The following is a 17,518-nucleotide window of genomic DNA, read 5'->3' on the forward strand; positions in this document are numbered from 1 at the left end:
AAATCACTAAATCTAACTAAAAATAAATGACCTTTGGTTGCGTTGTCAGTCTGAATGCCTCTTTGCAGGCTGTCTGTTATGTTGCACAATGGTTTTACACTAGTTGCATTTCATTCTACTGCTGCTGTCTTTCAGTTTTGGAGTAATGGAAAATTTTGAATTGCATATGTAAATTAGTTGGCCAAAGTGTTTTAAATTCTTCCTCCTGCTTTGCGTCGACTGAATGCTCATTTGGAATTTGACATCATTATCGCCCCAGCGCGCCCTGTTTTTGTGGCCGATTCTACCGGCTCCAATTAGGCTGAAGTCTAATTACTTTCATTTAGAAAGGTATTAATTCAGAATCCCCACCCCCACTCTCATTAGTTCCAGCTCAATCTATCAGACAGTATAATTAGTCTGTTTGGAGTTGAAAAGGGGAAGAAAAGAACGGAAAGTGCCCGAATGACATGACGATATTCATTGACTGACGTATAAACATGATTTCTGTTGCTTTATGGTTCATTTCGGTTGTTTTATTTCCTTGGTTGACATTTATGTGGTTTTGGTAGCTTTACATCTGGGTTATGGGTGGTGTGAGCGAACAGTATAGCCCTTAAAGGAGTTGTTTCGAGCGTTTGGTTTATTGTAGCCATATATGTCTGGCCTGTTTCATTAGACCTTGAAAACTGCTGCAGGTCATCAGACATCCAGGAGCTTTCCTGATGTCACACACAGATAGATCTACTCTGCTGTATGACCCTTCAGGCCGTACAAGATATTGTCAAAGCGATCTTCCTGATATGTTGTTCTCTCTCTCTCTCTCTCTCTCTCTCTCTCTCTATCTGAGGATTAAGTGAGTGACTGTTATGTTGTGCACTCAAATCAGGGTAAATCTGCCTTTCTTGTGTTTTATCACCTGTAGGGCATCTGTGAACACCATCATCCATGGCTGTAGATCCCAGATGGACATGTCCACACCAACTTAGGTCATGTAAATCAATAGGGCAAGATGTCACTGGCCACCCCTTGTTAACCATATGGCCCAAAATCTCATCTCAAAACATTTAATGAAAGACTTTGATCTTATTAGTTTTGTCAGTTCATCTGAACATGACCATTTGTGCAATTTAAGCAGTAAAAACAGTTTAGTCGTTAACTGAACTAATTTCGTGCATTTGTATAATACTGTTTTGTGACATTGCATTAAATGGAACATCAGCGTTTTTTGTATCTCTTAAGAGAGGATTTGTGGACACATTAATGTTTTTAGATTCCTGGAAATATTGTCTTTATTTTGCAAAAATTGGTAAGCCTTGAGTGACATGCTACTACTGTAGTGTTATTATATATATATAATTATTATTATTATTATTACTCAGTTATTACATTAAATGTATAGGCTATTTTAGTCATCTTCCCTACTTATTTAAATCTATATTGAGTGAAATTGAGTAAAATAATTACATTTGATTATAAAAATATGAGCAATTATATATGTACATATATTCATATGCCATACAATGTCATAGGATGAATGTACCTTTTCGTTAAATCTATTTTACTGAGATTCTGCTTTGTTGGTCATCATTTATTTAATGAATCGGCTTAATTGTAAAAAAAAACAAACACAATTTTAAATAGAATAGTTGATTTGTATTTTACATTTATGACACATAAAAATATAAAAAAAATTTTTTATATATAATAATATATTTAAAAATAGTTTTATATATTATATATATATATATATATATATATATATATATATATATATATATATATATATATATATATATATATATATATATATATATATAAATATAAAAATAAAATTACTTTCCTTGGAACTATTTTCTTTTGCTGAAATGCATATAAACCAACCTGTCAAATTTAGTCTAAAGTACAAATAACTGGGTACTAACTTTTCTATTGAACTGTATCAAAGAACACTTTCAATTGCGAATATCAACCGAGACATAGATAGATAGATAGATAGATAGATAGATAGATAGATAGATAGATAGATAGATAGATAGATAGATAGATAGATAGATAGATAGATAGATAGATAGATAGATGCCACTTACAATATAGATTTTGTATTACTATTATTTGATAACGGAGATATATGTATTTTTTTAACGACTTTATTAATGAGAGTGTTGAACGTTAAGAGTAAAGCTGTTACAAATGCAGCACGTCTACGGGTGTTATCTAATGTAACCAGCAGGAGTCTCTTGATCTCAGGCTGACTGCTGCAGAAGTTTGGCTTGATGAAAGTTCCGAGCGCGGAAGTGAAGAGAAACTTTCGCGTGAATCTCTGCAAGAGAGAGCGACACTTTCCGCGTCCGAGTGTGGATAAGGATGACAATGATGACACACATCTACCAGTCTGTCTGAGGAAATACCGAGTTGCACTGTTCTGTGAGGCTTTATTTCAGGTCTGATTATGGGGTTGCCTACTTTAGAGTTCAGTGACTCTTTTGTGGACAGTCCGGACTTTAGAGACAGACTCAAATGTCACGAGATCGAGCTGGACCGAACGAACTCGTTCATCAAAGAGCTGATTAAAGATGGACACCAGCTGGTCTGCGCGCTCAAGAGTGAGTAGCAACACAACACATCGCTAATAATAACACGCGCATCTCTACTATCACCGCTAATGTTAGCTGCAACTCAATGCATAGAGTGCTGTCTACTTAGAAAGCATGTGTTCACTATAGGCGTGTTTTAAAGCGCGCGTGGGACGCTCAACAGTGGTGTCTATGTAGGCGTCATACTAGGTTTTGAGACACAGTGATGAATTAGAAATATCACAGTTTGTTTACTGTCGCCGATAACACACATATTAATAATAATACGTGATGTTAATAATAAAACGTGGCCCACTTTTATTAAAAACAAAATATCACTCAAAAGTTCCAACTCACATTTTACTGCTGGTTATATATTCTCTATATAATCGTGTATGTGACAAATAAAAAAATCTTGATCTAATCTAAAATCTAATCTTACATGTTTAATCAATGTTTATTGCTTTGAGTTTAATTTAAATTCAAATAGCACATGCATATGGACTAAATAGATTCTAGCTTTAGTTTGCAGCCTTTTTGTGAAAGTGACATGTTAACAAATGTTGTTTCGTTATAAATATGCTTGTCTGATCAGAAAAATGTATGTACATTCAAAAAGGCATAGTTAGAAATGTTCTGAAATTGACTAATACATTTTGATGTCACATGTATGTGATAAGGTAGCCTAATTATAAAATAAAAAAACAGAAGTATATCGATTTTTTTATATTAATTTTTTTTTCTGGTCAGGGAAGAGAGACAGAAAAGGAGAACAAACATTTTGAAATGTTAAGTGTCGACATTTCTATTTCAGTTCATGTTCTCCCTCAGAGTTTATCTGAAGTTCTAAATGGCGAATAGTTTACTGATCCAGGCCACAGATACTCTGAGACTGTTGTGATTCTCAGCGTCGTCCGTCACTAGAGGCTTTCGGTTTATTAGCTACTTACACTGATGAGTGCTTTTCTTGAAAAAGAATCATGGTGAATTCAGTTTTGTACTTTAGATAGAGAACTCCTATTTTAGCCACAAGCCATTTTTTATTTAAACATGTCTTTATGATGACTTGTTTATTACAAACATGGTGATTTTTTTTTTCTTTATAATACATTAATTGATTTACTGGAGTCATGTGGATTACTTGTGGGTTATTGTGATGTTACAGTACTTGTGGATTATTATCAAACCTCTCTCATATAGTTTCATTATAGTGTCACAGATAGCTAGGACTGATGTCAAGATTTTTAGTGAATAATATCTTAAACTTCAGTCTGCTCATCACACAAAGCTATCAACTGGCTTCAGAGGACCTGAAATACCACATACAATGAATATTAACTTCTTTTGCATCCTTTTTGAAGCTTGAAAGCCTCCAGCTGCATGGGAAAGAGCGTATAAGCAGTATTTAAAATCTCTCTTTTTGTGTTCCGTGGGAAAAACGAGGTTTGGAAAAGCATGAGGGTGAATAAATGATGACATCATTTTTACTTTCAGGTGAACTATTCCTTTCGAGTTCATTGCTAATCACAGTTACTTTCTGTGACACTCATAAACTCTTATGTCCTTTAGATCATTTCAAATGACACACAAAGACACAGACTTGCAGTTTGATACAAAAACATTAAAAAAAATTGTACAAAGGAACAATTGTCCTAAAAGCTCTGTTTCACATAGGTTTACGATCCCTCTCTGTACTGTACATTTGTTGCTTTAACCTTGCTTTCTACCCGGCAGGTAACTTTAAAAACTACCATTTATTTTTATCATTTAAAGTGCTTCTCTCAAGTCAAATGAACCCAAATGAATAATACTGTCTTTCACACTGATGTGTCAACGGGCGGCAGTGCAATTTTGTTCACTTCATTCAATGCTTCAGCGGGGTGCATGTTTTTGGAAAGGTCACATAATCCTGCAGTTAACGGCGGCACATAGTGACTGCTAGAATCTCGGGTGGTAATTTTCTGTAGCTTTTTCGTAATCTAATATAATACATTCATTGTGCTTTTTTACTATACCACAAAACAAAGATCTTTCATTGTTGCAGTTTTTTTAATCAATAAAACAAACCAAGAAAATTACAGTGTAAGTGAAAATATGCAGTTGTTACCTTCTGACATTTAAAAATGCTTTCCCGTTTGCATACAGCCTGGTCTCATTATATATAAGTAGGTATTTGTACATAAATACATTTACAGGTAGAAAATATACAAATATAGAGGTTTATAGACATATTTTAGATCCCTTAACCCCATTCCTAATCCTAAGTACAACCATTTTTCAACAATATACAAAATGAAACAGGCAGAATATATACATTCCATGTGTATGCCATTTCATTTTTTATATTATTGAAGAATGGTTATAAAGAAAAACTTAAAACACAGACAAGTTTAATCACAGTAATTTATTCCAAAAATGTATAAAAAGAGTACCAGAGTAGTCCAAATGACATAAAACCACTGTCACTGGCAGCAGATTTCATCGTTACGGTCTCTGTGGTAGGAAAAAACAGCTGTATGAAGATTTGAAGTTGGTTCTGTTCCTCTCACAACGCAATCAAGTCTATATTACAGTGCAAGTTATGTTTATGATGATAATTTTATTGTGCATTTGTGGTGTACTTTAGAAATATTTTTAACAACATATTAATCATTTTTTATGTCTTTTTTATTAGCAGCATGTTCAGAAATCTTAAATAGTTAATAAGTAGTAGAAAAATGAAATTTGATTCATTTAGAAGTTTCAAAGTGGTCTTTTTTAAGATTATGTAATCTGGCATCAGAAGCCACAATGAACAGATAGAAATGTTGTAATTTCTTGTTATATTGTTTAAAATACATTTATAATTGTTACAGTACAGTACATTTGTAATAAATGCAATCAAAAGCTAAAGCTTGTTGATAATAAATACAATAGAATCAACTGAATAATTCTATGAATTAGAATGTCCCTATTATGGGTTTTTGAAAGTTACCTTTCATCACAGCTCTAAGTAAATGAAAACATCCTGCAAAACTGAAAGTGCACCGTGTATAGAGTTATTGTTTCTCAAAAGAAAGAGTCGACTCTGAATCATTGAAACGAGTAATTTTTTAAACAAATCAAAAACCTTTTCATGTTGATGTCAACGTGAAAAATTAGCATATTGCCCACCCACTTTTTGGTCTTTTCACATTGGTCTGCATGAAAATGCTAATTCATTCTTTGCCACTAGGTGCCGCTTTTGGAGCAGAAAAAACAGTGGTTTCCCCGGTAACACTGTACACAAAGCAGCACTGCTCACAAACCTGCTTTATCAGGCATTAAATGCATGATGAAATAAAACTGAGACGAGTCTGACCAATCACCGCAGATTAGCGTCACACAAAGGAGGGGGTTTGGAAAAAGGTTTGGAATTTTTGGGAGTCATTAAGCAAGTAAGGTAAAAATAAATGCATATTAAAAGACAATAAAAGTGTCTTTTTAGACCTTGCATGCAGGTAGTCCTGTTACTGGGGAGTCCCAAAACCAAAATATAATCCTTTCATACCCCATAATAGAGTTCCTTTAAATATTCATAGATTAAATAAGAATTCATAAAACTTTATCGTAAAGTTGTGTACGTAAATGATTCATGTTTCACTACATTAGAATCGTTTGTTTTTGTGTCTACACTAATAGTTAATTTGTGAACCAGTTTTGCAGTTCAAATCAAATTTTTCATATTTGGAGCTAGTTATCATACACCACCATTGTAGTTGACATGTAATTGAAGCCAGTCTTGCTGCAGTACAAAGATGCTCACTCAGCAATGGAAGTTTGAAACGAGCCATGGCTCTTCTGCAAACATGATTAGTCCCATCTAATTCTGCAGCAGAGAGTCTGTCAAGGTAATTAAGGGGAGCTCGAGCTGAAGAGACTACTTACCGCCCTAATGGGTTAGAGGTGCTTCCTGATCAAAAGGCTCTTTGCCTTATGAAGGTGATTAGTGATCTCCAGCTCTGAATAAGAAGGATGTGAGGGTCGGATTTCTGTTTAAATTAACATAATGATGTCCTTGTAACTGCTATACAATTGATCCTCATCTCTGAGGGAAATATTTAGGAAGAAGTATTGTATATTAGAGCCCAAATGCATAAGGACTGAATAGGCTAGTGATTTTTGTTTGAATTTGTATATTCTGATTGCTTCTTGTATGTGCAGTGGTTGCGTGATCTGTTGGCTAGCATAGGTTAAAATCTTCTAAACTAGTATGAGTTGAAACAGTATTTATAGTTACTGACTTTTAATAAAACAGGCTGTGTGACTTTGAGGAATAATGCACGGATAATCTAGCTCAAAAGGTGCATTGCCATGCAGGTTCAAGGGACTTCATTTAAACTTTTGCTATTGCTCAAGTGTAATGATTATCTCTCTGTGTGCCAAGGTTTCCGACCCACGTGGTAAAGGAATGTGAATGTCTAGGTTAGTTGAGATCTATTTTTAGTGTCGGTGAGATTGTCGATTACCAAAGAAAATGTTTACTTGTCTCAGAAAAATTGCTTTCAGTAATACATGTATAATGTGGATTACAGGTCACGGCATTCTAAAGCGTTTATATAACTCGAAAAATCTACACACTACTCAAGCTTACAGCATTGATTTGCGACACATTTTTAGCAACATTTTGGTCAATAAACCTTCCTCAGGTTTACAACTCATACAAAAGTATCAGCAAAATTAATTCTTTTTTTACTATATTTAGGTAGCAAATTGATACAATTTTTGACTATATTTGGAGAAAAAGGTCTTGTTAATGTTTTTCAGTTTTGTACAAGGTAATTTAAGCAACAGTTTTTCAATAATGGAAGAATATATAAAAGTATGGTAATTGAGGTAAAAAGCACCTCTGCCGTTCGTGCTGAATTAATGCACAATAATTAATTAAGTAATATGACGTTGCTAAAAATAACATTATTTGGTGTATTTGGTGAAATGTAATGGGTTTATGCGGTTTAAAGTTCCAAAAACACATTATTTTCTGCATACTGTACATTATTGCTTCTCCTCTATGCCCCGCCTTTCTGAATCGCGTACATTTTTACAAAGCTCATCATTCTGAATAGAGAGGTGTGCTTGGATTGGCTCAGACTTTCACACTGAAAACACGGCGTCTCCACAACATGGAGGAGCGGCAACAGCGAGAATAAAAGTAACGCCTTCTTTCTTTGTGTAAAAAATATTTGGACGGTGTTATGCAAATCTTCCCACACTGTGACGTAGACATGTGGGGGCGAGTAAGAACGAGCCGTTTCAGGGGGGCGTGGTTGACTCGTATCTATTATAGAGAATATCTCTTTTGATTTGAGACTTTAGTCATTGCAACTTAACAGATCTTCTTTATGCACCAAGAGCTTGTAACACTCCAAAGAGAAAGGACAAATTTAAATCACATCATATGACCCCTTTAATATGATGATAGAAGAGCTGGCTGACTTTTCCGTTTGTTGACATTACATGGTAAAATTCAGATGGTAAATATCATATTAAGTTGGGTGTCCACCTTAGAGATAATCACTGTTTATAATGAAACCATCACGTTTAAAAATATAATATTAATCATATCATATCATTAAACATAACATTTATTGTTACTACTTCTACAGCTATATTAAATTATTATACGAACCCCTTCGGTGCTTTCATACTTATTTTTTTAGTTTTGTCTCTATATTTTTTTTAATTAAATTATATTTATATTAATATTTGCTCATATTTACTGAGCAAAAATGTATTATTTTATGTATCAGAATAAACAGAAAATAGCACAGTTTTTGCTAAAGTGATCGATTTTTAACTTATCAAAAACATATGACTTTAGCTAAAGTATGAAATCGCATTTTCACTGTCACACAAGATAAAAATGGTAATAATTAGTATTGTCATTATTTAAAATGCATGTTAAAATCGTTGAACATTTCTTTGTCCTACATGGACCTGTTATAAAAGCTGACGTGTCTGTTTATTTATTTATTTATTTTGAGCCAAATCTCAACTTTTATAAAAACTTTTAAAAAGAAAAGCATAAAAATGTAAATACAGAACATCAGGCATAACTTTAAAAGTGTCTATTTTAGTAAATTGCAGTCTTTTTTTCATCCATATATTTCTAAAAGCATAGGAACTTGATACATTTGTCAATGAAAACCATGTCCTCTGGTGTGACACCATATGGTGATTTTAAGTCAGCCAATTCCACAGACAGATTTAATCCCCATTCAAGATCATTCAAGATTACTGAAGCCCCATCTGAAGCCCATGACATGTGGGCTTTTTTCTCAGCATTTTTCAAATATTTAACTTTTTTGGAACCGCTATAAAAGTGTAAAAAATTTTGTCATTTGGTGCTACACCCCTAAATTATATTTGTTTGCAAATTTGAATTGATAACTGCTAATGACAGGTCAGCTAGGAATAGCAAGGTCATAAACCGGCACAAAAGGCTGAAACATCCTTTGGTGTAGACCTGTACTGTCACACCGGAGGACAAAGATGTCACACAAGAGGACAAGGTCTTTTTAAGAATCATTTTTAAATTGAGAAACAAAAAAGATTTGTTTAACTACTTTGTATTATTTTTGGATCATTTTCAGTGTTCTTTAATACATTAATTAAATTAAACCTTGTTCTGATGTTTCTGCAGAAAACTTGTACTGTTATTAAGTTTCATGAAAATAAGTATAAAATGTGATACTTTGTTTTTGAGATATAAAGAATTGAGGGAGACAAATGAGTGGGAGAAAGAGAACATGGACATTTTTGAGAGAAAATTTACAGGAATCCAGAAAGTAAATAGAATCAAAATGATGCATTAAAAAGAGCAGCTATATACTATATACTGTAATATATATCTATATATATATATATATTGTTATATAATTGTAAATGTAATAATCAAATCTATTTTCTTGCAGTTGTTTAAAGGCTGATATGTAAAATGTATCATTTTATAAAACTTTGTTTTTGTGAAAACTTGTAAACTGTAAATTATGCTTTTTACAGTTTAATATGGTACTATAGACATTGCCCTACACCGCTCATATGGTATTCATTTTATTTGTGCAGGTCTTAAAAAAGGTCTTTAAAAGTCTTACATTTGAGCTTAAAAATCCTGCAGAAACCCTGTTATCTGCATGTCATGGCCATTAATCAACATCAAAGGGTACTTCAAGTTTAGCTAATAAAAAAAGTTTAAGAATGGTTGTATTACACAAATAAGAATTAAAATGAAGTTGTGCATTTCACTGCAATGTGTTTGAAAGACAAAAGCCTTCCAAAGACACAGTTATTGATGCTTAAATAACCTTTCATTAATGTGTTCATCAGCAGTTGATGCAATGTTGAAAAACTTCTTAAACCTGAACTGATTTCTGTAAGTCCAGTGTTCTGAAACTGTGTAGCAACCTGAGACTAGTGACTGTGATTTTAGAACAGAAAATGTTTAAAAGATGAAAGAAAAAGGGAATTAGGGAAAAATCATTTATTGCTATTGTGTGAATAATATGCAATCATGTAATCAGTAAAAAAGTAAGTGTAATCTGATTACAAGCACTGTTGGGAACGTTACTTTAAAAAAGTAATTAGTTATAGTTACTCACTACTTGTTCCAAAAAGTAACTGAGTAAGTAACTGAATTACTCGATAATAAAATTAACTCGTTACCAGGGAAAGTAACTATTTGCATTACTGTAAAAAAAAAAAAGTTGCTATATGTCAAATAATTTTTTATTTTTTTGCAGTTTTCACAAGTCAGTTGAAAAGAGTAGAACAGACAAGTACATAACTTTCTACATTTATCGCACGTCAACAGACAGCAGGAGTTTTATCCTGCACTTCAAGTATTATCTTTGTAAGAAAAGTGTTTTTGGCCACTAGCTTTGTAGATGCATGTGTTACACATGTACACATAACATGCACGTTCTTGCCTTTGACCAGAATGAATTTGAAGTAATGCTTATATCTCCACCTTGAAAATGCCAACTTTTCATTGGATTGCTCCTGACTCGCCATTTCTGCTGCTGTTGCGAATCTGTGGAGCTGACTGTTGCGTGTGTGTGTGTGTGTGTGTGTTTGTTTGGCGCCGCTGGCGCGTGTGCAGGCATGTGTGTAAAAACACTGGTTCTGATTGGCTACCATGAAACACATGACTCTGCCTTAGCCAATCGTAATCGCTTATCTCGTTATTAACCCATCTGCTCACTTGCTGTGTGAGCCAGGGGTGCGTTAGGATTGCATAGTTTATTAAATCAATGCATAGTAACGCACCGCATTTAATGTTCAGTAATGTTAACGGCGTTGTAAGTTAGATTACCCCGTTACTGAAAAATAACGTCGTTACCTAACGCTGTTCTTTTAAACACCGTTATACCAAACACTGATTACAAGTATTTTAAAATGTAATTTAATCTAATTACAAGTACTTAATTTTTGGAATCTCATTATGTAATCCAAATTACTAAAAATACGCACACAAATATTATCATAGCTTCATAAAATTAAGGTTGAACCACTGATGTCAGATGGACTAATTTAACGATGACTTTTCTACCTTTCTGGGCCTTGAACGTGGTAGTTGTGTTGCTGTCTATGCAGGGTCAGAAACCTCTCGATTTTATCAAAAATATCTGTATTTATGTTCTGAAGATGACCGAATTTCTCATGGGGTTGGAATGACATGATGATGAGTAATTAATGACAGAATTTTTCTTTTTGAAAATGAAAACAGCGCCACCCACCCCCACTTCCCCGCTCTCGTAAAGCACAAGTCGCCAGTGCACTAAAATTGAAAGCATTTCTTTTCCTCTATCCCTGCACTAGTAAGGTCTTTGTTTGAATTTCACTACTCTTCTGGGAGTGGTGTGTGTTTATGCGGGTAAGTGCAATGCTCCAGGGGCTTGCCACAGGAAATGCACTGTAAACAATGTTGGGTAGGCTTGTCCTTTCCTCCCACACTGATAACTTTCCTCACTGACAGTACTGCAAGTGTGTGTCTGTGTTAGTTTGTATCAGTAGGATCCAGGATGCCGAGAGGCTAATTAATCTGAACAAAGATTGGATTGTGGAGAGTTATTTACACAGTGAAAGGTTCTAATTCTTCAAGGCTCCAAGAAACAAGGTACACAGAGTCCACTGTTAGAAAATGTTAGACTAGCCATTTCCATCTATAAAAAATGTCACTGTGAATACGGTTCTGACCTTTACAGATTCACTCCCAAGAGCTGTTGCCCGATATGACCTGGAGTCTTGGATGAGAGAGACACTCTTTAGTGACTAACACATCATCTCAAGTGATGCTAAATGAACACACCTGGATGGCATGTTAACAGATTTTCTTAATGTTGTATTTGTTATGCCCATTACAGATACTGTAATACAGTATATCTTACTTGCTGTATATGCTTTATACTTTATATGAGTTTTGGCCATTCATTTACGAGACAACGGCATTTTGGGAGCCTGAAAATGCAAACTTTTGAAAATGGGTTTCAAAGTCCAAATATTTGAAAACAGTACTGCTATCGTCTACTGTAAACTACCAAAACACGAATTTGTGAAATGGTTATGTCATACGCATGCATATTAAATACTCTGTCTATAGGATTGTGTTTTGTGCATGGGCACATAATGGCGTAATACATCATTTTTAGTATTTTTCACGAATCTGTGTGAATGGGGATCAGGTTGTCGTCTGTGCGCAAAACAGTTTTTAGTAAAATTCTTGTCATTTAAATGTATGATAAAACTAATATTATTAAAAACTGAAAACGTTTTTACAATTATTTTATTTCAGCTAGTTGTCAAGGCAACAGTTCTCTTTTTTATTTGAAGTACTAAAATAACTAAAACTTAAACTTTCAATTTTTTCACATTGATAACACTAAGAAATGTTGCTTGAGCAGAACATCTTGAATGATTTTTAAATCATGTGTCACCAAAGAATCTAATAATGATGCTGAAAAGTCAGCTTTGCATCACAGAAATAAATTAAATTGTAAATATATTTGTAACGCAGTATAAACTTCATAATCATCGGGAAGAAGGAGGCGGAAACCGGCAGACAATCAAAATGACTTTAATAAACACAAAACAGCGCGGCAGCCCTCACGGACGACTGCCACGCACAAACAAAATAAAAACACAAAATAAATCCCAGTCCTGGTCCTCTCTCGTCCTTCACTGTCGTCGCTCCTGTTTTATATTCTTCCATCTCCCCGTGGGACTCGAGACCGGTGGGTTGAGCAGGTGTCGCTCATTTCCAATCACTCCACCGTCCTTGCCCGTTCCCACGGCTCTCGGCCCCGCCCCACTCGCCACAATATTTAAATAGAAAACAGTTATTTTAATTAGCAAAATTACTTCAAATTATTAATGTTTTTACAGTATTTTTGATTAAATCAATGCAACTTTGTTAAGCATAAGATCATTTTTCTTTCAAAAACAGAACAAAATTATTTTTACTTTTAATTATTCAACACTTTAAAATGCAAGTGTATGGATATGGACCTATATATAAAAAATAAAGACAAAAATAATCAACAAGAGGAACTAAGAAAAAAGAAAAAAAAAAAGAAAAAATAAAATAAAATAAAGGCAATATAAAAAAACAAAAAACAAACAAATTAACAAATCTAAATATTAACAAAAGTATATCAATGGTACTAAAATAACCAACTTTTATGAATGGCTAATTTTTTCTTCCTTCGGCTGGTGCGTGTAATTTCAAAAGTACATGACCTGGATGATGTCATTGTTGGTTTATGGGCACTCAGTTGTGAAAATGGCATGTGACTGCATTAGAACTACTTGCAGTAGACCAAAAAACATATCTATTTGCACAACAATCAGTGTCCTCTAAAGTATTTATATGCTGCTTGCAGAAGAATTGTTTGCAAAAAAAAAAAAAATATTAATCCTGTTTATATATATTTTTTGTGATGCATGTTCCTAGTCTGATTGTGCATTTTTCATCAGGGCAACAGTTGTCTTTGTTATATATATATATATATATATATATATATATATATATATATATATATATATATAAAACATAATATAATTTTCAAAATGTAGTTATATGCTCTGCCTTTGAAATTACTTTCCTTTTCAGATGACTGTGAATCGCTTTTATTTTCCAAGCACATATTTTCAACCACTTAGCTCCATTCTGGTAAATAATGACCACAGGTTTTCTTGTTGAATATCCTGGTTCCTATATCACATTGTTGAAAGTAAAGTTTCAATGTACTTAGTAAAGACATGGTGAATTACAGAACTGAAAACTTGCTCCTCAGTCTAAACAAACCATTAACTGAAACTTGGCTTAACTTCCTGAACTAGGTACAGTTAAATATCAAAATATCGTGATCATTTTTTTGCATTGTTTATTCAGGTCCTTCTTATATTTTTCATTTATACAAGCATGCATTCATACGTTTTCTCACACTTAATTTAATGAAGCGGCAGGTTGTTCAAAAGGTAAGTGTAAAGTCTGAAACTGCAGTTTCTCAGGTCTTAACTACAATTGGCCAAAATAAAAATGTGGTTTAACTTGAAGATATTACATAAATTACTTTTTTAAATAAGATACTTTAAATAATAATAATAATAATAATAAAAGTTTCAAATAAAACATAAATAAAATAATCATAGCATTATTAACACAACCACCTGTTTAATTCTAAGCATTATTGAGAGGGAAGATAGTAACAGAAAATGAAATCCTATTGTTTGTTGCAAGAAATCCTCTATTAGTATTATCAATTGAGCTTGACTAGCAGTATCACCCAATGGCCTGTCTTTCATCTTATAGTTCTATCTGTCTTACATTGTAAAACTCGTGCCAAGATCTGAAGATATACAGTACTGTATAATTGATCATTTATCCAGCTGAATTGTAACTGAACCCCATTCAGCTAATGCATTATACAATGATCTTTAAATAATCCCGACTGATGTTAGTATTTGACATTTCCCTTTGCTCAGCAGAAAAGAGCATTTGGCACTAAACAATATGCTCTTCACTGCTAATTAAAATTGATGCCGTGTGATAGAATCTGAATGAGATGCATTAGTTTGTTTTGCTGTATGGCTGTTTGCCTTTGTTTATGCAATATATTTCAGGCATGGTATTGCTTTTTATGTATCTAGTGCATGAAAGCGGACACCTGGTTTTGTAATTTTGTCTTTGCTCTGGTTGAAGTTGCATGATTACCATTTGAGATGCATGTCACTTTGCTTTTGCTTTTACTTTAAGAGGCTTGTTTTTACGACTTGTAAGAGTGATTCTATCAGAATCAAATCAGAATGAATGTATTCTGAGGCTGTTGAGCCATCGTGAACAGAGCTGTTCGTCGTCTGTGGTTCTTGTTTTGTCTGAAAGCTAGTATTTCTGATAATGGAGGTCTTGCATTGCCGCTGTGACCTGTTTGATTGGAGATGTTTGGGTTTCTTTTTGGCTGGTTGTGTTTATTGTGTTACCTTAACCTCTCTTTAATGATGCAGCTTTCTAGTAAGTTGGCAAATGTGTCAGAATTTTGCATACATTTTTGACTTGGCATGTTGAAGAATTTTGTTAGCATATTTGACACATCACTTCAGATTGCCAGAAACGTCTAATTAAGCTTGCACTGGAAATACTGACAGACTTTAGGTACTCGCTCACCCACGGGCACATGTCACAAGTCAGAAAATCAGAACAGAACGGAGAAAAAATAAAGTGAGTATGCGTTAGATTAGAGTTCAGTAGGAAATTACACCATTTTTTCTTCTTTCAGAATATATAGGCTCTACTATAGCTAATTAAAAATAGGCAACTTTCCAAGTGTGCCATATAGTATATATATATATATATATATATATATATTAGGGGTGTAACGATACGCGTATTCGTATTGAACCGTTCGGTACGACGCTTTCGGTTCGGTACGCGGTACGCATTATGTATACCGAACGGTTCGTTGGAGTAATTAATTATATTTGAAAAAAAAAAAAAAGAGAGAGAGAGAGAAATATAATGATATGCGTTCAACAAGGTAGCCCAATAACCCAAACAACGTAACAGGCAACGCCCCTGACACTCCCGAAGAAGAAAAAAACACCATCTTATATGTTTATGTTAGGCTACTCACCAGGCGCTCGCTCACTCAGTACACGCTGAAGGCTCGTTGCAAAATAGCCAATGCGTTTAACAGACTAGAAATGAGAAGATCCTCCAATAACCAACAGGTCTGGTGTTTGGGTGCACTTTGGATTCCCTTTAAGCTATAATGGTGATGGCAAGAGAGTGGTGGATAAAAAAACAACGGTATGTCGCATCTGCAACATGACAGGGTACACCAGCGGGAATAAAAAAAAAAAAAAAAAAACACCAGCGGGAATATCTGGGATATATGCGTCAGTACTATCTGGGAAAAGACGAAAAAAAGGAGAAACATGCACGCAGCAAACTATCCCTGCAGCATTTAGAAACTATAGCTTACAGGGAATCCAACCCAAACACCAGACCTGTTGGTTATTTTAGGATCTTATATTTCTGGTCTGTTAAAGGCATTCGACATTTTGCAACGAGCCTTCAGCGCGTGCTGAGTGAGCGAGCGCCTTAGGGGCCGTTCACATATCGTGCCTAAAAACGCATGGAAAACGCTAAGCGCGTCTTTCTCCTCCTTTCCAAAGCGCTTGGATAGAAGCGCTCATGAGGCGTCTGTCTTTGCTAAGCAACAATGACGTGCTCTCTCCATGAGACGCGGAAATTTCAGCGAAGGATAAATGGATTTGCAGCTCTAAAAATCGCTTGCAGTAGCGCTGCTACTAAATTTATTTCAAAATTGCAATCCATATACAACTATGATCAGCTGATCCTTCATCTTGGCTGAGCTCTCAACGTTGTTACGGGAAAGGATGAAGCTGATTGGTTAGTTCTTGTCACATGACCCGCAGTGCGCTTGCGGCATTCTGAAAAGTTGAGATGTTTTTACATTTTGCTGTATCTAAAACGTATCGAACCGAACCGAACCGAACCGTGACATCAGTGTATCGTATTGAACCGAACCGTGAATTTTGTGAACCGTTACACCCCTAATATATATATATATATATATATATATATATATATATATATATATATATATATATTAGAGGTGGGCATAGATTTTTTTTTAATCTAGATTAATCTCACTGTGATCTTGAAATTAATCTAGATTCATCTAGATTAATCTAGATTAAAATGGCTCATTCGAATTCTGCCGACAGCATTCAGAATATGGGTGTTACCCAAATAAAATTGACAAACAGTAAGTCTTAGAGAAGGGGTTTATCAAGCTAGATGGTGCATTAGAAATGTTCATCTCCTGTTTCCAAAATGCATCACAAACTGCTTGAAAAAGCTGTAAACTAATTCCACATTGCACAAGGTGCAAACAACTGTACACCTGTTTCACATACTCACATATTTTTTTACGCACCCATGTTAATGGATTCCAGTTGCATTCCAGGAGTGTTACGTCTGCAGCAGTGCAGCGATCGTTTACGTACCGAGTAGCTAACTGCAAACACGTCCTGTGTGAAAGCACATCGAGTCTGTGCTGCACCACATACGTATAGTACACGGACTGCATACGCACTGCAGACGGACTATGTGTGAAACAGGCGTGAGCAGGGCCATAGCTGGGGTCAGCGGGGACCCGGTGAAGGTTGTACCAGTGGGCCCTGTTTGAAATTGTTTAATTTGTATGTTCGTTAATTTTTATTTATTTGTACTATTTATACAATGTTTAAGTTTTTTTCAAGTTTGTAGGTGTCAAGATACAGAAACTAAATAATTAAATGTAAAAAAGCACTGGATAGTCTTCAATGTAAAAATGAAATATACAATGAAACCTACATTTATTCAGACACCTTCAACATTTCTCACATTATTACAGTTTTGCTATATATATCAACAAATATAT

General features: G+C 34.4%; 1 protein-coding gene across 4 annotated transcripts in view; it reads left to right on the forward strand.

Annotated features, from left to right (window-relative positions):
* The first annotated feature begins 2,236 nt into the window (after positions 1-2,236).
* arhgap42b (Rho GTPase activating protein 42b) overlaps positions 2,237-17,518 on the forward strand; it is a 99,096-nt gene continuing 83,814 nt past the window's right edge. For all 4 annotated transcript variants that reach the window (XM_026231044.1, XM_026231045.1, XM_026231046.1 and 1 more), the window contains exon 1: positions 2,237-2,585. In XM_026231044.1, the coding sequence (XP_026086829.1) occupies positions 2,432-2,585 (154 nt within the window). In that variant the 5' untranslated portion in view covers positions 2,237-2,431. The remainder of the gene's footprint in view (positions 2,586-17,518) is intronic.

The sequence above is a fragment of the Carassius auratus genome, chromosome 43 (genome assembly GCF_003368295.1).
Source record: "Carassius auratus strain Wakin chromosome 43, ASM336829v1, whole genome shotgun sequence".
Taxonomy (NCBI): domain Eukaryota; kingdom Metazoa; phylum Chordata; class Actinopteri; order Cypriniformes; family Cyprinidae; genus Carassius; species Carassius auratus.